Consider the following 23,607-nt stretch of genomic DNA (forward strand, 5'->3'; position numbering starts at 1 on the left):
AAGAAAGGCTCTAGAGCCTTTGAGAAAAGCTGTGAAGATCTGGCCATTTTCCATTATAGCAAAGCCCCTGATTACTTATTGTTTCTAGATTGTTCTAGACTGTTCTATGATGAAGTGGTTGGAACCTATAGTGGGAAGAACTATGTTCAGGGTTGGAGGGGTGGCTCAGTTGTTAGAGCACTAGCCAGTCAGCAAAAGTGTCAGATACTGAGTTCAAGTCATGGTCTTGGACCCCCTCAAAAAAGAACCATGTTAGCTGGGTGCCAGTGGCTCACGCCTGTAATCCTAGCTACTCAGGAGGCTGAGATCTGAGGATCACGGTTCAAAGCCAGCCCGGGCAGGAAAGTCTGTGAAACTCTTATCTCCAATAAACCAGCGGAAGTGGCGCTGTGGCTCAAGTGGTAGAGCGCTCACCTTGAGCTGAAGAGCACAGGGACAGCGCCAAGCCCAGAGTTCAAGTCCCACGACCGACAAAAAAAAAAAAAAAAGATCATGTTTAGGTTTAGATCCCATACCTACTGTTTGGAGCTGTGTAACCTCAGGTGATTCCATTAACCTCTTTGTGTCTGTTTCCTCTGGGATGTGAAGATAATCAGCACCTTGTTTGTTGGACAGTCTGCGAATCAAGGAAACGAGTGTATCTAGAAGCTGGGGAAGGGCTAGGAGCCAGGAAGGAGTAGTTCTTTGGCCACATGGGGGCTTCGGTACCTTTGCAGAGTAAGGGAGGACTGAGTGAAATCTGGGGTGCATGTGCTTTCTCCTGTCCGGAACCTTGTGTGAGCTCTTGGGGCATAGGTCTACTATCGGTGTGTGCTGTCTTCAGAAGCAGGGCAGGGCTCTAAGTATCAAGTGTCTAGTGACTGGCATGAGCCTTTGGTTGTCCCTGGCGCTGCACATTTGCACGTGCTCCTGGTGTGTCTGTATCTTACCGTTGTTGGTGAAAGTCTCTCCTCTCCATACTGTCCAATACCTATAGGTAAGACACCCGTATGAATTAAAATTTTTCAATACCCATATTAAAAATGTAAAAAAAAAAAAAAAGGGGGTGGGCCGGTGGCTCACGCCTGTAATCCTAGCTACCGCAGGAAGCTGAGATCTGAGGATCGCAGTTCAAAGCCAGTCCAGGCAAGAAAGTTCATGAGAATCTTTTTTATTTTTTTGCCAGTCCTGGGGCCTGAACTCGGCCTGGGCGCTGTCCCTCAGCTATTCAGCTCAAAGCTAGCACTCTATCACTTGAGCCACAGTGCCACTTCCAGCTTTTTCTGCTTATGTGGTGCTGAGGAATCGAACTCAGGACCTCATGCATGCAAGGCATGATCCTCAAACCTCAGCCTCCCTAGTTGCTAGGATTACAGTACCAGCCATCAGTGCCTAGCCTCTTTCTTGTTTTTGTTTTTGTTGGTTGTGAGGCTTGAACTCTGGGGCTAGACACTGTCTCTCAGCTCTCCAGCTCAAAGCAAGCATTCTACCACTTGAGCCACTTTGACACTTCCTGTTTTCTGGTGGTTAGTTAGAGATAAGAGTCTCACAGAGGGCTGGGAAGGTGGCTTAGTGGTAGAGTGCTTGCCTAGCTTGCATGAAATTCTTCAGTACCACATAAACAGAAAAAGCCAGAAGTGGCACTGTGGTTCAAGTGGTAGAGTGCTAGTCTTGAGCAAAAGAAGCTCAGGGGTAGTGCCCAGGCCCCTGAGTTCAAGCTCCAGGACCTGGGGGGGGGCGGGGGGTGGAGAATCTCACAGGCTTTCCTGCCTGGTATGGCTTTGAACCTTAGATCTCAGCCTCCTGAGTAGCTAGTATTACAGGCGTGAGCCACCAGTGCCTGGCTACATTCTTTTTTTAATATTCAGTTTCATACTGTTTATTTTCCAGGTCTTCTCCATTTAGACCAACCATGTTTTAAGTGCCCGCTAGATGTCTGTGGCCAGTAGGCATGGTATTTGAAGAATGCAATTGAATTTATTGCCTACAAAATAACAACAAAAATTTGGTGGGTGTAAAAATTGGACCCCCCCTCTCCTCTCCTCCTTCCCTAGCTGCAGTTTGAACTCAGGTTCTTATGCTTTCTAGACAGGCACTTTTTTTTTTTTTTTTTTTTTTGCTTGGTCGTGGAGCCTGAACTCTGGGCCTGGGCACTGGGCCACTTCTGGCTTTTTCTGCTTTTGTGGTGCTGAGGAATCAAACCCAGGGCCTCATACATGCAAGGCAAGCACTCTACCACTGAGCCACCTTCCCAGCCCTAGGCAGACACTTTATCGCTGAGCCACACTTCCAGTAATAAATGTATCCTTCTCCCTCCCTCCCCCCCCCCCTTTTTGTACTGGTACCAGGGCTTAAACTTACCCCTTGAATTCTCGCTCATGTTTTTCTGCTCACAGCTGGTACCCTACCACATAAGCCATGCCATCCATTTCAGTGTTTTGCCAGCTAATTGTAGATAAAAGTCTCTTGGATTTGTCTTGTCCAGGCCGGCTTTGACTCTTGATCCTCGGGTGTGAGCCCCCTGTGCCTGGCAGGATCCCATTCTCCTCCCCAGCTTGTTGTTTGTGGGCAATACTGTCCTGAATCTGGGTGAGTGCATTTCCTCAGCTCATGCCCTGGGGCCTGCCTGCCTGTCTGCACCCCAACGCTCTCAGAGACACAGGGCGTCACCGGGCTCATCACACCCCATCGTGGAGGAAGGTGGTCACCATTCTGAGGACTTCCCCGTATTACCTGTTTCCCCACCTATCAGAGCACCGTGGTTGGTTTTCCAACCACCTGTGCCTGGCTGCGGGTGAAGCAGGAGGGTGGATGCTTGGTGGCACGAGCCTGCCGCCTCAGCGGGGCACTGCCAGACGTGGTTTTCCTGGAGTAGTGATTCTATTATGAAGATCACTGGCATAGTATGTTTTTAAGCCATGAGAACGTGCCACCCCACACTCTAGCACTTTGTGTTTGTGCTACAAATGTCACAAGATTGACAGCTCTTGCTGGGGTGACGGGGAGCTGCAGGGTTCTGAGCTGGGGTGGCAGGGCCGGATCTGCCAGCTCTGGAAGAAAGGCAACGAGAGGCATCTCTTTCCCAGGCCCGCCTGTGTGCCCACCTGCCGTCGTTTTGGTGTGATTGTTAGACCATCCCTGTGGGGTATTAGGAACTCTGTTTTTCAGATGGGGAAGCTGAGGCCCAGGTGTAAAGGAATTTGCCCTGATTCACTCATCATGGCAGGCAGGACCTGGACCTGGAGGTGGGGGTGGGGAGGGAGTCTTGCTTTGGAGCCTGTGTTCTATGATGCTCTACTGTACTGTGAAGAAAGAAAACTAAGATAGAGGAGCAAATGAGAAGAACATGGTCCAGTCCTGGGAGGAGGGGTCCTCTTTGGTCAGACAGGAAGTCTAGAACTCATAAAGAAGGAGGAGGACAGGTTATTTTCCCCCAGCTGTGTGTGTGTGCCTGCGCACAGTGTATCTGCATGCCAGTGCCCATTCTGGGACTTGAACTCAGAGCCTGGGCGCTGGTCCCTTAGCATCTTTGCTCAGGGCTAGTGCTAGCACTCTACCACTTGAGCAATAGCTCCACTTCCAGCTTTTTGCTAGTTAATTGGAGGTGAGAGTCTTGCGTACTTTGCTGAAACCCTGGCTGGCTTTGAACTGAAATCCTCAGATCTCAGCTTCCTGAGTAGCTGGGATTACTGGCGGGAACCATCAGTGTCTGACAGAATCTGTTTTCTGGTGGAAGGTGTCAAAATGTGGTGGCTCCTGCCTGGCATGATTTAACTTGCTCCTCCATCCCGAGTATTGGCCTGCAGACTGACATTTGGCCTGGAAAAGCTCTATGGCACCACCTCAGTGACAGAGCAGAGCGGCCATGTCTCCCTGGTGTGGGCTTGTTTTCTTGCCCTTGGGTTATTAGTAAGCAGTCCTGGGACTTCCACAGCCCCCCACCCCCGCGCCCCGCGTCCGCATGCTCTAGTGTACCTCCACGGTCCGCATGCTCTAGTGTACCTCCATGGTCCTCACCTGTGTAATTGCTGTGCTGGCGTTGTGGGGAGGTGGCTCTCTATCTCTAGCCCAGACCTTTTCTGTGAAGACAGCTCTTCCGTCCCTTTCTTAGTGTCACCCCATTTTTTTCTTTTTTTTTTTTGGGTCCGGTCATGGGGCCTAAACTCTGGGCCTGGGCGCTGTCCCTCAGCTCTTCAGCTCAAGGCTAGCGCTCTACCACTTGAGCCACAGCGCCACTTCCGGCTTTTTTTTTTTTTTTTTTTTTGCTTATGTGGTGCTGAGGAATCGAACCCAGGGCCTCAGGCATGCAAGGCTAGCGCTCTACCGCTGAGCCACCTTCCCAGCCCCAGGTGTCACCCCTTTCTTATGGATGTGTCTCACATGTTAGAACCCATTGCAGAGCTAACAGATGTAGTTACGCTCCTCTTCCCACAGCCTGCGTGTACCAGATAAATAGTTAACATGCTTCTTCTGCAGCAAGCTTCCTACAAGATGATAAAGCAGCTCTAAGAACCCAGGAGGAAAATAGGCAAAGAATAGGACCAGTGAGACACGAAGAGAAAACGCACGTTGTTGATGAATGTGAAAAATGCATCCATGCTAGTGATCCAGAAAACACACACCCAGAGAGCCAGGTGCCGCGGTGCCCGGGCTGAATAGCAGAATGTGAGCCATAACTTGTGATGCCCGTGTGGCTGGACAGTCAGGGCAGGCAGGCGGGCATTCTTGTGTCCGGGGTAAGTGCATAGCGAGTTCAGTATTGTACAGTAACGGAGGCGTGGGCCTTTGAACCCACCATCCTACCTTTGGGAATGTCCTGATGGAAAGAAGACATGGGGGATGCAGATGTGGACGGTGGCCAGGCTCGCCTCAGGAGCAGTGGGATAATTGATGCAATGTCCACACTGCTGCAGAGCAAGCTACAGCATCCCCGTTGGCCCAAGGAGGCCAGACCGCTGCCACCTGGTACCCTGGGCTGGGAGGATTAGGAACATCCTGGGGGCAGGGTCTTGTTTCAGGGAGAGGAAGACAGTGAGAAGGAAGCAGCACACTGCAGAGAGGGATGAGGGTGTCAGAGAGGGCGTTTGTTCTGAACGCGTTACACTGTGTTTCCTAACTCTCAGATGCCACGATTTAAACTACTGACAAACGCACAGGTGGCCCACCTGTGTTCCTCTCTCATTCTCTTCCCTGGTTCCTGGATGAAAGTCTTCCTTTGTTTGTTTTATTGTTTGTGTGTGTGTGTGTGTGTGCCACTGTCCCTGAACTTTTTTGTTCAAATGGCACTCTACCACTTGAGCCCCAGCTCCACATCTGGCTTTTTGTTGATCAGAGATAAGTCTTTCACTCACAGACTTTTCTGCCTGGGCTGGCTTTGAACAGCAACCCTCAGATCTCAGCCTTCTGAGGAACTAGCATTACAGGTGTGAGCCATCAGAGCCTAGTTGTATCCTGCTTTTTCTTTCTTTCTTTTTTTATTGTGAAAATACTGTACAGAGGGGTTACAATTACATGGGCAAGATAATGAGTACATTTCTTATCAAGCATTGTAGCCTCCTCCTTTGTTTCCCCTTCCCATCCCTTCCTCCCCTCACCCCCCCACCCAATCCTCCTCCCCCCTTCACCCCCCCTGCTTTTTCAAAAAATAAGTGTTGCCACCCTGATGTTGCCTGAGATTCGGGGCTGCCCGGCCTCTGTGTCTGCACGCACCATGAACACTGGCGTTCTAGGGTAGCCCCGAGCGAGCAAGCGCTGTGTCTGTGTCTTCCTCCTGTCAAAGCCTCATGTCCCTGAGGGGAGTGTCTTGTAGTCTTTCACACCTTGTAGTGGCCCAGGCTTCCAGTGGGGGTTGGGGCTAGGAAGTCAGTGAGAAGGGAACACAGGGGGAAAGCCAGGGCTGGGTGTCCAGCTGGGAGGAAGGAAGGGAGGGGGGTAAGGGGAGACTGAGAGATGAATTCTGACTCCAGAGATGCTAGGGCTCTGGCTGGTCCCAAGTCAGCAGAAGTCTCTGTAGGCCCAGGAGGCAATGGCCAGAACCAAGGAGACCATGGATTGTGGCCAGCCGACCCAGTTCAAATCACCTGTTGGCTGGGGACCTTCAGCGAGCTGTTGGCCTCTGGGCTTTCCGATTCCATATCTGTAGACATGATACGTTCACTGGAGGCATGGCTCAGGTGGTATAGCGTCAGTCTAAAGTGGATAGATGGCTAGTGTGTCTTTGAAACCACTGCTGTGAAGTCTCCTAGGGCCTTTCAGTGTCACCAGGCTGCGGCCTCCAGGGCCTAGGGGACCTCTGGTAAGCAGGCCGGAGGCAGCTTACCTTCCTGGGGAACCTGGGAGCCCTTGGGATGAGGTGAGAGCACGTGAAACATGAACTGGAGCGCAGGGACAGGAAGTGCGGGTGTGGATGCCAGCCCTGGGCCCTGCTGTTGTAAAGCCATCCTGGGAGCTCAGGCGCCACGACACTGAAAATAGTCTAGTCAAAATAGTGTTTGCTGTCACCTCTCGTGAGCCTGTGTGTCTCGGGGCCGTCCCCAGGGCCTGCGCACACCATCTGCACTGTGCCCTAAGCGCCGTTTCTCAGCCTCTCCTGCACATCTGGTAGTTACTGGAGACCTTTATTATTGTATTTTCCTTTTATAGAGATAAAGAGCTCATAAATTGAATGCATTTTAGAAACCATTTGGCTGGGCCAGGCACTTTTTTTTTTTTTTTTTTTTTGAGCTTAATTGGACTTCAGACTGTGTGTTGAGGATTTTTTTTTTTTTTTTTTAATTTTCTTGTCCTCATGGGACTTGAACTCTGGGCCGGGTGCAGACCCTCAGCTCTTCAGCTCAAGGCGAGCTCTCTACCACGTGAGCCACAGCATCACTTCCGGTTTTCTGGTGGTTCATTGGAGATAAGAGTCTCACAGACTTTCCTGTCCAGTCTGGCTTTGAACCACAATCCTCAGATCTCAGCCTCCTGAGTAGCTAGGATGACAGGAGTGAGCCACCGATGCCTGGTGGATTTTTGTTTTGTTTTGTTTTTGAGAGAATCTCATACTGTAGGTCAGGTTGGAGTGAAACCGGTGATCTTCCTGTGTCTGCCTCTCTAGTGCTGAGATTAGAGGAATATGCTACTGCGTCTGGCTGGGTGTTCAGAAGTAGTCTAAAATTGTGACTCAAAGGCACAGTACAGTTTGGGGCTGTGGGGGAAGTGACATTCTGTGTCCTGAAGCACCTTTGCAAGATGCTGCTGCTGCAACCTCTTGGACCCCCGGGAGGATTGGAGATGGATAAATAATTGATAATGGGCTCATAGCATCTTCACTCCAGGTCCAGCACATGTTAGTGCCTCTTCTAGAGAGAAGCCACTGAGAAAGAAGCACCTGACTTGCTGACTTCTTGGCAGGTTCAGCCATAGCATGCTCCAGAGGGCCTTAGCAGACTGCTAGTACTTCCCTCAGAACAGGGGTCCTGCATCCAGGCTAGTCCTGAGGACCTTAGGATGCAGCAGCCTCTGTCTCTCTCCCCACCCTGCTGCCTCCAGATGATGGAGGAAGCATGTAGAGTCCTGGAGATGTAAGCATTGGCCAGAGAATCTGTAGTCCTGGGCCTTGTGTAGGCTCAAAAACAAGCAGGCTGTGCAGCTTTGAACAGCTCAACTAACACTCTGGACATCAGTGTCATTACTTCTAAGAGGATAGGAGCAGGCTGTAAACTCTGGACCTGAAATTCATGATAGGACCAAAGGGCTAGGGGCCTCTTCCACACCTCCCACAGGCTCATCTGCATGGGCACTGCCTTTTTCTAGAACTCTTGGAGTTTCCCAGGGCCACAATGACAAAATACCAAGATCTGGGTATCTTCAAGCAGCTGAAGTTTGTTGTGTCCAGTCTAGAGAGAAGGGTGAGCAGGTGTCACAGTTTGTAAAGACAGGGTCCTCAAGGCTGGCCGTGCAGCATCCAGGGACCATTGCCTTCTCCCTGATTCCCTGATACCCAGCCTGGAGACCTGTGCAGAGCACTGAACTGAGTTTGCAGCACCCATCAACCTCTGGGGAGCCTGGTGTGAATACCTTCAGGGCACTATGGTCCAGCAGACTTCCTGTAGAGGCTGCACTCAGGCTGCAGAAAGATGCTTTGCTGCCACCTTGTGGGGAGAAAGAGCCTGGCTGGTTCAGGAGGCTGCCGTGGACCTGGGACCAAAAAGCCCACTGGAAGAATCCTGTAGTCCTTCCCTGTGGACTAGCCACAAGTTCCAGGAAAAAGCTAATCCTCTGTGTCTTGGAGGAGGCGGACACCTGCCCGTTTCCTGAGCATTGCTTCAGCGGGCATAGCCCAGTGCTTACCAGAGTGTCAGTGGCAAGCTCTGGGTGGAGGCCTGTGGGACAGTCAGGCCCAGCTGCCCTTCCCTCCTCTGCAGGACAAGGGCTCTCACAGTGCACTCTCATCCAGAGCCCTTCTCCTTCTGCACAGTTGACCTTTCTGGCTGGGCTGTGCCTTTGGTACTCAGGTAGCATGCCTGAGGCCCAGACCAGCCTGCTCAGCCAGCTGTTGTACACAGCTGGAATCAGATCTTTCTCCTGATTCCTGGACAGGCAAAGGGGCTGCTTGGTGCCCACCTTCTGCACTCTGCCCTGGGAAGATGGTATTATTCCTGACCTAAAGTCCACACTGCAGGGATCTTTGAGAACCTTCATCATTAATCCTCCAGAGACTTCCACAGCACCTCCCGGCCCTGGGGAATGATCCAGCCTGGTGGTTCTGGTGGCCTGGGAGGAGCCACACTGAGGGCTGCTTTGATGGGGTTTCTGTGCTCTCTAGCAGGTAGTGCTGAGAACGTTTAAAGCAACCTTATTTGCTCAGGTCCAGGAGTTAATGACTCAGTGGTAGGGTCTGGGTGGAGCTGTGCCGACACCTGCCTTTATAGCAGAATCTTGTCAGGTACAGCTGATCCAGTGAGGAGAAAGGTGTGTGCCTATGCTGCTCTTTTTGGGGGGCATCTGCCTGACCTAATGTCATGAGATACATGACTATGGGAGCATGTGCACGTGTGCACGTGCACACGTGTGTGTGTGCGCGCACGCATGCGCACACGCGCATATATGTGTGTACTTGTACGGGTCCTGGGGTTTGAATGGAAGGCCTGAGCACTCTGTCCCTTTTCTTTTTCACTCAAGGCTGGCACTCTTACTACTTGAACCACAGCTCTACCTCTGTCTTGTTGGTGATTAGTTGGAGATAAGGGTCTCATGGACTTGATCCTCAGGCTGGCTTCAAACCATGATCCTCCATTCTCAGCTTTTGAGTAGCTAGGATTATAGGTATGAACCACCAGTGCCCAGCTCATGAGATACTTATGTACGAGCAGGTACCCTTCCCTATGTAGTTTCTGTGGGTCAGGCAGTTTCTGGGAACCAGGGATAAGAAAGAGGAGTTGGCCCAGTGAGGAAGAGGAAACCATCAATTCCAGTTTGGGAAAGTGACCCAGGCAGAGTGCATAGGTTGTTGTTCTTTTGGGGACTGGGCATGGCTTCTTTTCCTGGGCATGTGCCAGTATATGTGGAGATAAGACCCACTCTGCTCTTTGCCCACTGAGAGGGCTGGCTGGGCTAAAAATCAAGTCACTAGTTAGACACCTTGTCCCCTATTCTCTCTCTTTCAGTCCCCAAACATTGGCTTCCCCTGCCACTTTTTGGCTTGTTTTGATTGATGAAGGGTGATTCCTATGTGTGTGACAGCTGGACGGACAGATGCAGACAGGGAAGCTAAGGCAGATAGGCCTTCTGCCCTCTGATAGCTCAGGAAGGCTGCCAACTTGCAGTTGGAAAACATGAGTGTGGGGCTGTGTTCCCAGCCCCACGCCTGCTGGAGAATCCTGGGAAAGGCCCCTCTGCCGAACCACCCATTACATCCCTTATGGAAAGCAGAAGCAGCTATCCACCCCGTTGTTAATAACTAGTCCCGCAAGAATGTTAAGTGCCTTCGAGATCCAGCCCAGGACTTGGGTGTTCCCAACTCTCCTTTCTAGGAGCACCTAGGATGGAGAGGCCCTGCTTTCCCAGAGTTCCCCAGCCCCACCTGGAATGCGCCCCTTTATCTCACCCTGACTAGGGTGGTGGGTAGATGGGATTCTGAAGTTGAGAGGTTGGACTGGGTGGAGGAAGCCTGGAGGGGTGATCGTTTCACTCAAGCACTAGTCCTACTCCTCACCCCCAGACTGGGCTCCCCTTTGCTGAGGTCCTCTGTGGACTATGAAACCGGCCCCGGGGTCTGAGAGAGGAGTCATGTGGGCAGTGTAGTGCCCATCTCAGCACAGAACCTGCCCACCTCTGGGGTGATCCTGGATTTTCTAGAGTCTGATGTAGCCCACCAGCAGGCATTGGGCCATGGGAGTCCTCAGAAGTGAGTCACTCAACCAGAACTATAATCCAAGGTCAAAGGTTACTTTTCTTCTCTTTTTCTTTTTCATTTGGTGCAGGTGGTAGGGTTTGAACTGAGGTCTTGGGTGCTGTCTCTTAGCTTTTTCACTCAAGGCTAGTTTTACTGGTTCATTGGAGGTAAGTGTCTCATGAACTTACCCTTCCCAGGCTGGCTTCGAACCACCATCCTCAGCTCAGCCTCCCCAGTAGCTAGGATGACAGGTGTGAGCCACCATTGGCCTGGCCTGAGGTTACCTTTTGACTTTTCTGCTGCCCTTAGGCAGAACCACACATACCCAGTCCAGACAGATGAGTATCTGCTGGGTTTTATCATCTCCAAAGAAAAAAGCCTCAGTTATTATCAGCAGCCACGGGTGGCACCCAGCAACTCTTCTGAGCCCCAGAGATAGGATCGGGGTATTCCAGCTCCCACTTTCCCGGCAGAAGACTGCGGCCCAGGGTGGCACGGGGCCTGCCTCTCCGCTGCTCACTTGGGCTTCTGATGCATCTGGTCCTCTTGTCCTTGGACCTTCGGGTTGTTCCTTTGGAGGAAAAGAAAATACAGTCGTCCGCGTTTCTCCAAGCACGGGGCCCAGTGCGAGCTGTACCCCAGGACTGTTATTTATTTGGCCTGTTCTTAATGACAGCTCCTCACCTACCTGCCCAGTCCTAGGAGGAGCCCTGGGCTGGAATTTCCTGTTTTCTGAGGGCTCCGGGGGCTGCCCTGGCAGGCCGGCTCCCCTGTGCCGCCGCCGTTCCCGGCTGTTCCAGGCCAGACTTGCCGCCTCTCCTGGCGGGGCTGGCTCGCAGCCGCTCCAGGTCTGGGCTTGCCGGGGCCGGAGGTGGGAGAAGTTGAGGGACTCGCTCGGCCCACGCCAGGTGCCCAGAGGCCGGAGGTCCGTGCGCCCCCGGCCGCGGCCCCGGCCCGGGCCCAGCCCTGCGCCCCTCACCATGGGCCTGGCGCCCGCACGCGGGCCCTGAGCATGGAGCGGGGCCGGCCGCGGGGGGACAGCTGCAGTGGGGAGCGGCCCGCCGCCTGCCGCCGCGCCCTCAGCGTGTGCGACTCGCTGGACCTGCACGGCACCCGGACCCCGACCGACCGCGCCGCCGCCGCCCTGCAGGCCGCCCTGCGCGCCGCGCGCGAGCAGCAGCCGCCGCGGCCGCGGAGCGTGTGCTCGGGGGGCCCGGGCCCGGCGTCCGCGGGGGCCCGCGGCCTGCTGCTCAGCCTCCTGCGCCCGCGCCTGGGCCGCCGGGGCCCCGCGCCCCCGGGACCGCCCGACTCGCCGGCGCCGAGCCCCGACCCCAGCCCCGCGCTCGCCCGGCGCGGACGCGCCCCCGGGGAGCCGCGGCGGCCGCGCCCCACCAGCATGACGTTCCTGGAGGTGAACCGCCTGGAGCTGGCGGCGGCGGCGGCGGCGGTGGCGGCCGAGGCGCCGGGCGCGGGCCTGGGCCGCGCGGGCAGCGCGGGCTTCCTGCGGGGCGCCTCGCTGTGGAGCAGCCAGCGCTGGCAGGTGTTCCGCGGCGGCGGCGGCGGCGGGCGCGGCGGCGACGGGCCCCGGCGCGGCCTGTCGGCGCTCAGGAAAAGCTTCAGCTTCCGTCTGCGCCGCGGCCAGGAGATCCGGCGCGCCGAGTCGGGGCTGCTGGCCCGGCCTCCGCCCCGCGCGCGCACCCGCAGCGACGGCGACGCCAGCTCGCTGGGCGCCTTCCCCTGCCGCCGAGACCTGCTGGGCGCCGACGCCCCCCGCGCGCCGCCCGAGCCCGGCCGCCCTCGCGCCGCCGCCGGCCTCTGGAAGCTGCTCACCAACCGCTTCCGCCGGAGGGAGCCCGCGCCCGCGCCCGCCGCGCCGCTGTGGAGCCGCCGGGCGGCCGCGTCCCCTGGGCTCCTGGGGGCCCCCAGCGGTAAGGGGTTTGACACCGCCCCGTGGCCTCTCGGGATGGAGTCTGGCAGGAAGCGGGGCTTGCGTGACGATCAGTCGGGAACCTACCTGGTAGAGGTAGAGTGCACCCCTTGCTGGGGCCGTGGGCAGCCAGGTGTGGCCCGAGTGCCATCAGAGCCCAGGCGGTGTTTGGGGGACATCAGCAGTGTTCCCCGGAACCTGGCGGGACAGAGCAGGACTGTAGGCTGAGCAGGCTGTGGCACTGCCCACAGTATCCCCGAGAATGGGAAAAGGCCAGGGTTCCAATGTGGATCCCTCCCTCCGATTCGGTAAATGCAGCTTCACCACTGGGGACCGGAAGGAGACCTGCCAGAGTCTCTTAGCTAGGGGTCCCGATGCACTGGCCACCTCTGCGGCCTAGGTCGGGGACTGCTTGTGGACTTGGTTGTGATAACTCCCCTGGAACAACCTGGGGGCAGTGCCAGGGAGTCTGCGAGCGGGGGAGGAGAAGCAAGTGCGGCCCAGGCCAAGGCCATCCCAGGCCGGCCTCCCCCTGGCTGCAAGGTGAAGAGTGGGTGAGGACGGGAGAGCTGGAAGCTTCTTCTGAGTCAGGGGTCCCTGCTGCCTGGAGTGGTCTGAAGGAAGGCAGCCACCAGTCTGGGCTAGGAAGAGGTTGGGGCGGAGGCCTGGCCTGGCCGGGCCCGGCAAGGGCGCACCTACAGCACAGGGCTAGGTGAGGCCCCTCCCTCTTCACCTTCACTCAGGAATGCAGTGGGTGGCCCCACCCCTCCCAGGTGAGCTGTTTCTACTTGCAGAAGGCCGGTACCCCTGCCAGGGCCCTGCCCACATTGGGTCTGGTCTGAGATCTGCTAGAGTGGCCTCTAACCTGGGTGAGAAGCCTCCTAGGAGACATGAGGCCAAGTGGGATCCGGTGGGAGCTCAGCTGCTGGAGCATGAAGTCATGGAGGAAGGACATATGTCTAAGGCCAAGGGAGGGGAACCTACAGTTCTCCCCCCGCCCCCCCATGTGGTCCTGAAAATTCGCTTCACTCCACTGGGCTGGGAAAGAGCCTTTCCTCTGCTCCCTAGGGGTGAGGTCTGAGGGTCTTCTGGCCCTGGCTGAAAGACAGGTGTGGTGACTGGTAGTGGTAGTTTAGACAGAGGTGTGTGATGAGTACCACGTGTGCCACAGCAGCCTGATGAGTGCTTCTGTCTTCACAGACTCCTTTGTGAACAGCCAGGAGTGGACCCTGAGCCGGTCTGTGCCAGAGCTTAAAGTGGTGAGTGGCCATGTGAATGGGAGGCCCGGGCAGCCGTGGCTGGGTGGGCCAGGCTCGGAGGAGTCATCCTGGGTCTTGCTTCTCCTGGCTGTTGGCTTGGCTTCCCCAGTAAGCCTTTGTTCGGTGCCTCGGCCCCCCCTACTGGCTTGCATGCTCTCTCCTGCCCCTTCTTCAGCTCTGGCCTTTTTTCTCCCTTGAACCCTCTGACCACCGCTGTGCCCCCTTTTCTCCTGCAGGGCATAGTGGGGAACCTCTCTAGTGGGAAGTCTGCCCTAGTGCACCGCTATTTGACAGGGACATATGTCCAGGAGGAGTCCCCTGAAGGTGAGTGTCACTAGCCAACCTGACCAGGGGCTATGGCCTCTCAGCTCCTTCTGCACCTGGTATCTGTGTGTGGGGCTCTTGAGTCCTTTCCTCCCCAGTCCTTTTACCTTCTCTTCTGGAAGCATCTGCTGTGCCTAGCCCCTGTGGGCCATTTCTCCATGGTTGGTCCTGACCCTGCACTCTACTCTAGGGGGTCGGTTTAAGAAGGAGATTGTGGTGGACGGCCAGAGTTACCTGCTGCTGATCCGAGATGAAGGAGGCCCCCCTGAGCTCCAGGTGATGCTCCTCCCCAGCCCTCCCCTCCCCCATCCTGTTAGGGGTGGGTAAGGGTGTAGTTCTGGGAATAGGGTCTGCTTGCCTGCCTGATGCAGGACTTGGCCTGGCCTGGGATGCGGGTGATAGATGAATAACTCCGCTTGCTCTCCCCTAGTTTGCTGCCTGGGTGGATGCAGTAGTGTTTGTGTTCAGCTTGGAGGATGAAATCAGCTTCCAGACGGTGTATAACTACTTCCTGAGGCTCTGCAGCTTCCGCAATGCCAGCGAGGTGCCCATGGTGCTGGTGGGCACTCAGGGTGAGGCGGGGCCTGTCAAATCAGCAGGGGGTAGGGTGAGCCAGGTGAATAAAACTTCAGGGGGCAGGTCAAGAGGGCCCCAGGCCCCCACTCCCGGTGGAGCACTGACAGGCTCTTCACAACCTAGGGCCCATAACCTAGCGTCTTTTCTTTGCTCTGTGGGTGAGTCCTGCAATGGATGTCACAAATGCGTATAAGTTTGTGTGTGGGGGTACAAGCCTGCGTGTAGATGCGTACGTGTGGGGGGGTGTGCATGCACATGCATGCGTATGTGTGTGCCAGGAGTGGGGCTTAAATTCAGCCTGGGTACTGTTCCTTTGATCAAGCTATACCTTCACTTTCAGCTTTTAAGTGGTTAATTGATGATGAGTGTCACGGACTTTCCTGCTAGGCTGGCTTTGAACCTCTACCCTTAGATCTCAGCCTCCTGAGTAGCTAGAATTATAGGTGTGAGCCTCCAGCTCCCAATTGTGCCTGGTTTTTAACAAGGAATAAACCGGCTGAGGAATTAAGTTGGCTTGTATTCCACTTGGCAAGGCAGCAATGGGATGAAATGAGGCCCAGGTCTCCAGATCCTCAGTGCTGTGTACCCCACTTGCCAGGTCTCTGCCCATCCACCCCAACCCTACTATCCCTCTACCCCCACTCTCAGCCAGCTGAGTAACTCCTCCCTCTTCTGCAGACGCCATCAGTGCCGCCAATCCCCGGGTCATTGATGACAGCAGGGCCCGCAAGCTGTCCACAGATCTAAAGCGCTGTACCTACTATGAGACATGCGCGACCTATGGGCTCAATGTGGAGCGAGTCTTCCAGGACGGTAACTCGGGCCCCAGAGTGGGGTGTAGGGCTGGTGACAGCGCTGCGCTGCGTTCCTTGAGGGGAGGTGCCAGGCTGGGGATTTTTTGGCTCTTCTCTCTGGCGGGTAGAATTGACTCTGCTATCCCCTACAGTGGCCCAGAAAGTAGTGGCCTTGCGGAAGAAGCAGCAGCTGGCCATCGGGCCCTGCAAGTCCCTGCCCAACTCGCCCAGCCACTCGGCTGTGTCCGCCGCCTCCATCCCAGCCGTGCACATCAATCAGGTGCGGTCATATTCTGTGCTCGCTGGACCTGTCCATGTCCCCGCATCTCTGCCTCCTCCTCACTCCTGCCTGTCTCCCGCAGCTCCGAGCTTTGCATGCGGCCTCTGTGCGGGCCTTGGGCTGGGTTCCACTCTGTGGTGACTGCCTCACCTCCTTTTTCCAGCCCCTGCTCCGCCGTCTTGCCTCTCAGTCACTTAGGCCAAGACCATGCAAACACAGGCTCTACTGAGCACTCTTAGGACCATCTGAGCAGCTGCTGCTTGGGAAAACCTTACATGGCGGGCCCAGGAAAGAGAGTTCTTTTAGGCCTGCTTGGTGCTAACCCTTGGCAAGACAGGACTGACCCTGTCTCCTCTCGTGGACAAGCCATTCCTCCATTTGGCTGTAGCTGCAGCCTCCTAGGAAGGAGGAAGCGAGTGGCGACCTCATGCCCCTAAGGCCGAGTCTCGTCCTCTGCCTCTGACAGGGTTTGGCTTTTAGAAGCTAGCTCATGCCTTAAAGGAAACGGTTGGCTCTCTGCCCCTTGTGGAGCTTCAGGGGATCCGAGCCAGGTTCTGCAGCCACCCCGCACCCTAGTAATGCCAGTTGGACCGTTGTCCACACACTGGCACTCTTTCTGGACTAATTTTTGGCCTTTGGCAGGCACGGGGGCCAGTGCTCAGTGCCAAAGCTTCATTCTCGGCTTTGCTGCCCTCTGCTGCCAGCCTGGGGCCCAGCTGTCCACAGATGAGCTCCTTAAGTGGTCCAGCCAGTGGCCGCTGCTTGCCATGGTTCCAAGACCTCTCCCTTTAGGGTTTGTGAGAAGGCTCTGGGGTTGCTGTCAGTGTCCCTTCTCCCTCTGGGAAAGGGACCGCCTACAGCACCTCAGCGCCTACACCAGCAGGGCCAGGTCCCACCTGGCCGTTCTGCAGTCACCCGCCCCAGGGAGGTGCCTTGGCTCTGGTTAGGGCCGAAGGGAGGCTCGGCCGGTCAGGAGCACGAGTGAGGACGGGTGGGGGCGCAGGCGCTGGTTTCCCTGTGCAGACGCCAGTCCCAGGACAGACATTGGGTGCACATTGTCTCCATCCTGTGTGTGCTTGTGGTGTTCTTTCCTTTCTCCATTCCTTGTCTGCGGCCGCCTCCACCTGGCAGCCTTGGCTCTGTTCTGCTCTCTGCCTTGGCTGTGGCTGCTCTCTTCCTTGCCTGCCACACACGTGATCCAAGCAAACCTCAGATTCTCCCAGGACCCCGAGCCCAGTGCTGCCCCCACAGCAGCCTTCTGTGTCCTCTCCTGTTCCCCCTCTCCCACCTCTCCTCCTTCCCCCCCTTGACATACCTCACTGACTTGGAGGGTCCGTGTGCTCTCTTGTTCAAGACAGTTGGAAGCCCGGGCCTGTGACTCAGTTTCCTGGTCAGTCAGGGCAGGAGCCCTGATGCCAGAACCCAAGGAAAAGTCCGTGCCAGCTCCCTCCACTACGACCTGTAAAAGCTGGTGGTCCTTCTGCCACCTCCATGACCCCAGTCTAGGTCGCTATTACCTTGTAGGGGTTCCCAGCACCTGCTTATTGACCTGTGCCCCTGCCACCCTCGCCCTCCCCAGAGCCACCCTCAGCAGCCCTCTCTGTCCTTAGGCCACGAATGGCGGCAGCAGCGCCTTCAGCGACTACTCGTCCTCTGTCCCCTCCACCCCCAGCATCAGCCAGCGGGAGCTGCGCATCGAGACCATCGCCGCCTCCTCTACCCCCACGCCCATCCGCAAGCAGTCCAAGCGGCGCTCGAACATCTTCACGGTACGTGCCCCGCCCTCCTCCCTGCCCAGCCGCCGCCACTGAGCAGGCGCCACTGTGCTGGCAGGGCCGAGCGCTGAGCTCCCAGCCAGGAGGGCAGGCAGCCCCAGGGCAGGAGGAGGCCATCTGCAGCCTCGCTCTCGCTCATGTATACACACAAGGCTTCCAGAGGCTCCTCTCCAGGGCCCTCAGCATCTTCTAGACCATTCCTGCGAGCCCTGGAGGGCTTCCCTTTCCCGACTCAGCACGCCTCCCACAGGCCTTCCACAGACCTCCACCCGTGCACAAGCACACCCCTGCAGTCTCCCCCCACCCCCTCCCCGCCAGCCCCCAGGGTTTCTGTGTCGGCATGAAGGGATCTTCTGCACTCACGGCCTAACTCCCCTGACCCCCTTTGATTCAACAGCTAATGAACCGGAGGCCGGAAGGCTGTTTGCCCAAGGCGACACAGAGGGTTAGCTGGCCAAGCTAGACTCAGCCAGGCCTCCCAAGTCCGCCTTCCGGCTCTTTTTCCGTTACCCCACTGCCGAGGGGAACTTTCATGCTTCCCACCCACCGCTGTGATTGGTTTAACAAAGGCTTAGCCATCTTTTCCTGGGCTTCACCACGCTGCCTCGTGCCTCCCGCTCAGGTTTGTCCTGTCTCCTTGTGAGCTCCTTGCCCCTCCCCGCCCACCTGCCCCCGCCCGGGGTCCCATGGGCCTCTCTGCCCAGGGCCAGCCCCTGCAGCTCTTTGGTCCCTCTGTCCTGCTGTCCCTCGGTCCGGGTTTTTAGACACCCAGCCCTGCCTTCCCCCCACCCCCACCCCGCCTCCCCTCTGGCCTCCTGCTGGGCCCTGGCTGGACTGTCTCCAGGAGTCTTGGCCAGAACAAAGGTGGGTGAGCTGTCCATCCCTCTGCATCACTCTGTGCACCTCCTGAGAGCCAGGGTTTGGCGCTTGGCCTGGGCCTGAGTCTAACTGGCCAGGCTAGACTCTTAGGACCCTGCCCAGACAGAGCCAGTGTCCCTGGGCCTCGCTCCTCCATCCTCACCTTTGCCCCACCCACACACCTTTCCCTGCCGCTGCCTCCCTCTGCCCACCAGCACTGTGTGTGCCTTTCACCTTGCGTGTGTGTGTGCGTGCGTGCGTGCGGGCGTGCATGCACACCAGCCTTTTTCTGCTGATGGCTGCTGCTACCTGTGCGCTTGCCTGGCCTGACCCTCCCAGACCTGCAGCTTTTGTGTTCTGTTCCATCACTGAGATATGCATAGCCTCAGTGGCCGCCTGCTTAGTGCCCACACCTGCCTCTGCTGCTCCTGTGCAGCGTGGGCGCCTGTGTCACCGGGACCGCTACTGGTGCCCTTGGCGGCCTGCCCCCCAACATTGTCTCTGTCATCTGCTGCCTTGATTCCATTCTTAGCCTCCCATCTTCCCCCTGCTGGCTGACTCAACCAAGGACACCCTCTGCCTCCCGCTCCGTCCACCGGTGCCTGGCTCCATGGCTTCCCCGCTGTGGCCCCCTCATGCTCCTTCCCCGTGCTCTGCTGCCTGCCTGCCCCGGCTGCGCTGTCTCCCTCACGCCCCCTACTGCCGCCAGCTCACGGCACAGCCTTCCCTCCGGCCCTTCCACCCTCTCCATCTTCACAGTGGCCACTGACTTTTTCTTTCCATCGTTTCCATGGTGATCTCACTTGCGCCAGTGCCCCGGAGGTGGCCTCAAGGCACGTCCGTCTCCATGGGTGTATCTTGGGACCCCCCCCATTCTTGTTGTTGGCATCACACCTGCTCAGGGGAACCCCTTGTGTCCTGCTCGCTCTGTGGCTGGGCATGGTTGTGATGTCCTCAAGTCTGCCCCGTGACTCCACGTACTCATTATTGTCACTCTTGCCCTGGTTCTGATTTCCGTCCTCCAGGGGCGGCGTTTCCCGCCTTGGGATCCCGGGGTCTCTGCTGGTTGGCAGCCTCTTGGCTCACCAGCCTGGTTGGGATGGGCTGCACCTCTCTCATCCTGACCAGCAGTTCTGCCTGGGGATTCGGTGGCAGTGGTCCCACTCACCTTCCTCCTCCCTGGGCCGAAGGGGCAGAGGGCTGTGGCAGTCTGGGCTGTGGTGCCCAGGAAGGGACTGGGCGCAGGTGCTGACCGCGGAGCTGCTGGGCGACCATTTCCTCTTTGGCAATTCTTTGCCCAGTTCTTCCCGCTCCCTCTGGCTGGGCTCTCTCCCACACTGCCCTTGCAGCGTCCCCTCCCTGCGCTCTCGGCTCTCGGCAGCCTGGAGGACAGGAGGGAAGGGGCCTGGGCGGCTGAGTGGTGAACATTCGTTCCCGGCTGACGTGGACTGCCGAGCCACCCCTGCCCATCTGCAGCCACCACCGCCATCACCACCACGACCACCTCCTCCTCCTGCTCCTGCTCCTGCTCCTCCTCCTGCTCCTCCTCCTCCTCCTGCTCCTGCTCCTGCTCCTCTTCACCCCGCTGCTGCCTTTCCCCAGGCACCTGGGTCTCTGCCTGACCAGTGCTGACCGACGTGTGCGGGGCTTGAGTATAACTTGCCAAAATCTCTATTCTTTCGATATTTGCAGATATGTGCCACTGTTTCCAACTTTTCATCAACAAAAAGGCCTTTCCAACTCCTTCCAAATTAGAAGACCAGGTGGTGACACACAGCACCTCTGGACATTCCCCCCTGTGCGGGGCCAGAGGCGGGCCGGGCCCTGGGACTGCTCTCAGATGAGAAGCGGCCGCCGAGCTCCCCGCTCCAGAGACCCACAGCAACCTTTGTAACTAACCCCACCCCCAGGGAAGGCTAGGAACGCCGGGGAGCCCGCCCGGAGCCCGCGCTGGGGGCTGCCGGGGACCAGGCCCGGCTGGACGCTGCGCCAGGCTCGCTGCATGGAGAAGAAGGGAGCTCGGCCCGCACCGGCCGGCCGGCTCGACGAGGCTCAGAGGGGGCAGGGGCACCCGAGCCCGCTGGCCCAGCTGCTCCCGGGGGGAGCTTTCCTGCCCCTCCCCTCCTCTGCTCCTTCCTGCATGGACTTCTGCCGTTCCTGCTCCTGCTCCGGAAGCCGCCGCCGCCGCCACCGCGCTTGCCTTGCCCCCTCTTTTTGGCCTCCCCCTATTTCCTTAGGATCCGCATTTGGGTGGACTGTGCCCCAGGAGCTTGGCAGGGCGCAGGGCCTCTTCCGGCCTCTCTCCTCTCTCTCTCCATCCACTGTGCCCCTCGGGCTCTGCCGACGCACTCGGCGCCACTCGCGGTGTGGCGTCTGTGCCACCAAAATGGGCCGCCTGCCCTCTCACTTCCGGACGTTGCTCTCCCCAGTTGTCGTGCCCTGTGCTCCCGGCCCGGCCAGCCCTCAGCCCCAGCGGCCACCTCTCTTCAGCCCCCCCATCTCTTCACCCCACCCCACCCCAGCCCCTGGGCTGCGTGCTCCTCGCACCCGCGGTATTCCGTGTCCTTGCTCTTGTGAGGGGCGGGCCCGGCTCAGTGACCTGTGCTGCTCTGTATGGTGCCGTGTGTAAGAATAAACCCGTTGGAATACTCGTGGTCTCAGTTCCTTCCCGACCCGCCGCCTAGGCCCAGGCCCGACCCACTGCTAGGGCTGCCCAGGATGGGGAGGAAGGTGGGAGGTCTGGCAGGCGCGGGGTAGTTCTCCCTTCGGTCCGCCCTCCAGCTCTCTAACGCGCCTCTTCTTTTCTCTTCCAGTCTCGAAAGGGTGCCGACTTGGACCGAGACAAGAAGGCTGCCGAGTGCAAGGTGGACAGTATCGGGAGTGGCCGGGCCATCCCCATTAAACAGGTCAGCACCGGCCAGGACACAATCGAAGTGGCATCTGTGATGGGAGAGCTTGTGTCTGGGACAGGAGCTTCCCCGCCCAGGCCCAAGTCCTCCACCAAGGATGGCTGGGTGAATGAATGCCTTTGGTCTGGTTGGAAACCTTGGCTGCCTCTTCCTTGGGCTAGCTGCCTTCTGGGCCCACAGCTCTGCCTTATTACCACTGGAGGGCAGCAAAGAGCTACCTGCTGCCTTTTCCTGAGGTTCCTGACTTGCAACCTGGAGGTGGGGGTACTGGGCACTGGGTCAAGGAAGAAGGCTCTCAAGAATAACCTGGAGACATGTGTAAAAAAGGTACGAAGGCCTGGGCTGGGAAGGTGGCTCAGTGGTAGAGTGCTTGCTTCGCATGCATTAGGCTCTGGGTTCAATTCCTCAGCAACCACATAAGCAGAAAAAGCCGGAAGTGGTACTGTAGCTCAAGTGGTAGAGTGCTAGCCTTGGGGACAGCGCCCAGGCTCAGAGTTCAGGCCCCACCACCGACCAAAAAGAAAAGTACCAAGGCCAGCACCTATGACGCTTATTAGTTCAGTTTTACAGCTCTGAGCTTCTGTTTGGGGGGAGGAGGCTTGAGCTCAGGGCCTTGAGTGCTTTTGCTCCCCATGGATGGCCCTTTACCACTTGAGCCATGCCTCCAATCTGGCATAGGGTCTCACAGCCTTCTGTCTCTGCTAGCTTTGAACTCTGATCCTTCGCAACTCAGCCTCCTGAGTAGCCAGGATTAAAGGCACACTTATTTATTTACTTATTTTTGGCCAGTCTTGGTGCTTGAACTCAGGATCTGGGTGCTATCCCTGAGTTTTTTGCTTAAGACTAGATTCTTACCACTGGAGCCACAGCTCTACTTCTGGCTCTTTTGGTGTAGTTAATTGGAGATAAGAGTCTCACAGGCTTTCCTGCCTGGACGGGCTTTGAATTGGGTCCTCAGATCTTAGCCTCCCAAGTAGCTAGGATTGCAGGCCTGTTTTTTGTTTGTTTTGTGCTGGTCCTGGAGCTTGACTCAGGACCTGGGTGCTGTCCCTGAGCTTTTTGGTGTTTTATTGGAGATAAAAATCTCACAGACTTTTTTTTCTGCGCCTGGCTTCAAATCTGGCTTCAAATAGTTTCAGATGGTGATCGCCAGAGCTCAGGAACCACCGGCACCCAGCAGGCCCTTTTATTTGTAAAGAAAATTTAGTGGAGATGCTGCTTTCCAATCTCTCCTCCCTGAGTCACTCCCTGGAGCAGTGCACCACCGCACAAGCCTGGTCCTCACACCTGTGGGGCACCTGTACTGGAAAAAGCAAGGCCGGATAGAAGAGTCCATGCCCAGAAGCGGTGTTCTTAGAGTAGGCACTCTGGCACTGCTGGGTGGATGGAGGTGGAATGGGGAGGGGGGTCTTGAGCACAGGCAGGAGCCTCAGGGACTAGGCTGCCCAGGAGGCCTTGCCGGCAGAGGCTAGTAGCCAGCCTGCTGGCTTGGTACAGGTTTTCTTAGCTTTGGGTGGTCGGAGAGGTCAAGTCTACAGGGGACTATGTTGCTAGGAGTTGATGCCAGAGAAGGTTGGTGAACCTAGAGCACCAGAGTATGGCTTGGTCTGGGCTTGTGGTCTGTTTTGGCCCTTCTGAGCAAAGGTTTGTGAGTTGGTAGTGTGTGGGGCAAGATGCGTGTGTTAAAGTTGGGGCTTTCTGATGCTCTGTGAATCAAACATCCCAGGAGCCACGTCAGGCCCCCAGAGGGGCTCTGCTTCTCCCTTGAAATGCGCATGGGATTGGCATGCGGCAGGCACTGTGCCAGCCTCTGGGCAGTCACCTGAAGATGGGAGGCCACTGAGTGGCAGCAGCCCCTTCTGTTGATGCGCCCTCCCTGCCTGTACAGCCTGTTGACGCTTGGTCCCCAGCAGGGGCCTCATGCCGGAAGGGCAGGTGCACCACGGGAGTGGGAGTGGGCTCATCAGTGTCGGGGGAGGGGAGGGGACGCAGCCCACCCCTGTAGAAAAAAGCACACTTAAACATCGGAGGAGTGGGCAGAACACTTCCTGTGAGGAGTGGGCAGAACACTTCCTATGTGCGCCACACCTTCTTGTGGAGGGGTTGTGGGACTGGCTTATTTGTTCCCCGATTCTCCTTTGTGGGGATGGGGAAGAGTGGAATGGGAAGAAGCCCTGGTGGACATGCCCTTGGGGTTCTAGGCCAGCCTAGAGTCAGCTGGTCTCTTGGGGGGGCTGTCCCAGAAAAGTCCCTTTCTGCACCTTCGCAGTTAGCCCTGTGTGGTGCCCTGATGCCTTGTGGCCAACTTTGGGACGGGGTGGGCACTCTCTGCCCCCCCACCCCCCTTCCTGCACGGAGGCTGACCAGACTGACCCCGCCCCGCAGGGCTCCGCGGCCCTCCCCTTCCCCGCCCTCCTGCCCGTTCTCCCGGGTTCCGCTCCTTCCCCTCCCCCCAGCTCCTGCTGGGAGTGGAGATTGCATTTCAGTTGCCATTTGCATTCCCAATCAATCCGGACTCCGCAATTAAGTCGGCTGGCGGCGCTGGGAGGAG

General features: G+C 57.2%; 1 protein-coding gene across 6 annotated transcripts in view; it reads left to right on the forward strand.

Annotated features, from left to right (window-relative positions):
- Agap3 (ArfGAP with GTPase domain, ankyrin repeat and PH domain 3) overlaps positions 1-23,607 on the forward strand; it is a 49,525-nt gene that overhangs the window by 8,919 nt on the left and 16,999 nt on the right. For 2 of the 6 annotated variants that reach the window (XM_042677204.1, XM_042677205.1), the window contains exons 2-9: positions 13,482-13,540; positions 13,777-13,864; positions 14,055-14,140; positions 14,295-14,436; positions 15,119-15,253; positions 15,387-15,514; positions 17,125-17,283; positions 20,961-21,053. In XM_042677204.1, the coding sequence (XP_042533138.1) occupies positions 13,482-13,540; positions 13,777-13,864; positions 14,055-14,140; positions 14,295-14,436; positions 15,119-15,253; positions 15,387-15,514; positions 17,125-17,283; positions 20,961-21,053 (890 nt within the window). Of the gene's footprint in view, positions 1-11,366; positions 12,283-13,481; positions 13,541-13,776; positions 13,865-14,054; positions 14,141-14,294; positions 14,437-15,118; positions 15,254-15,386; positions 15,515-17,124; positions 17,284-17,717; positions 17,912-19,839; positions 20,798-20,960; positions 21,054-23,607 lie in introns of those variants that run through there. The other 4 variants (XM_042677206.1, XM_042677207.1, XM_042677208.1 and 1 more) reach the window with 4 other exon arrangements.

Source organism: Dipodomys spectabilis, unplaced genomic scaffold (genome assembly GCF_019054845.1).
Source record: "Dipodomys spectabilis isolate Male_0828 unplaced genomic scaffold, ASM1905484v1 ptg000034l, whole genome shotgun sequence".
NCBI classification, from domain to species: domain Eukaryota; kingdom Metazoa; phylum Chordata; class Mammalia; order Rodentia; family Heteromyidae; genus Dipodomys; species Dipodomys spectabilis.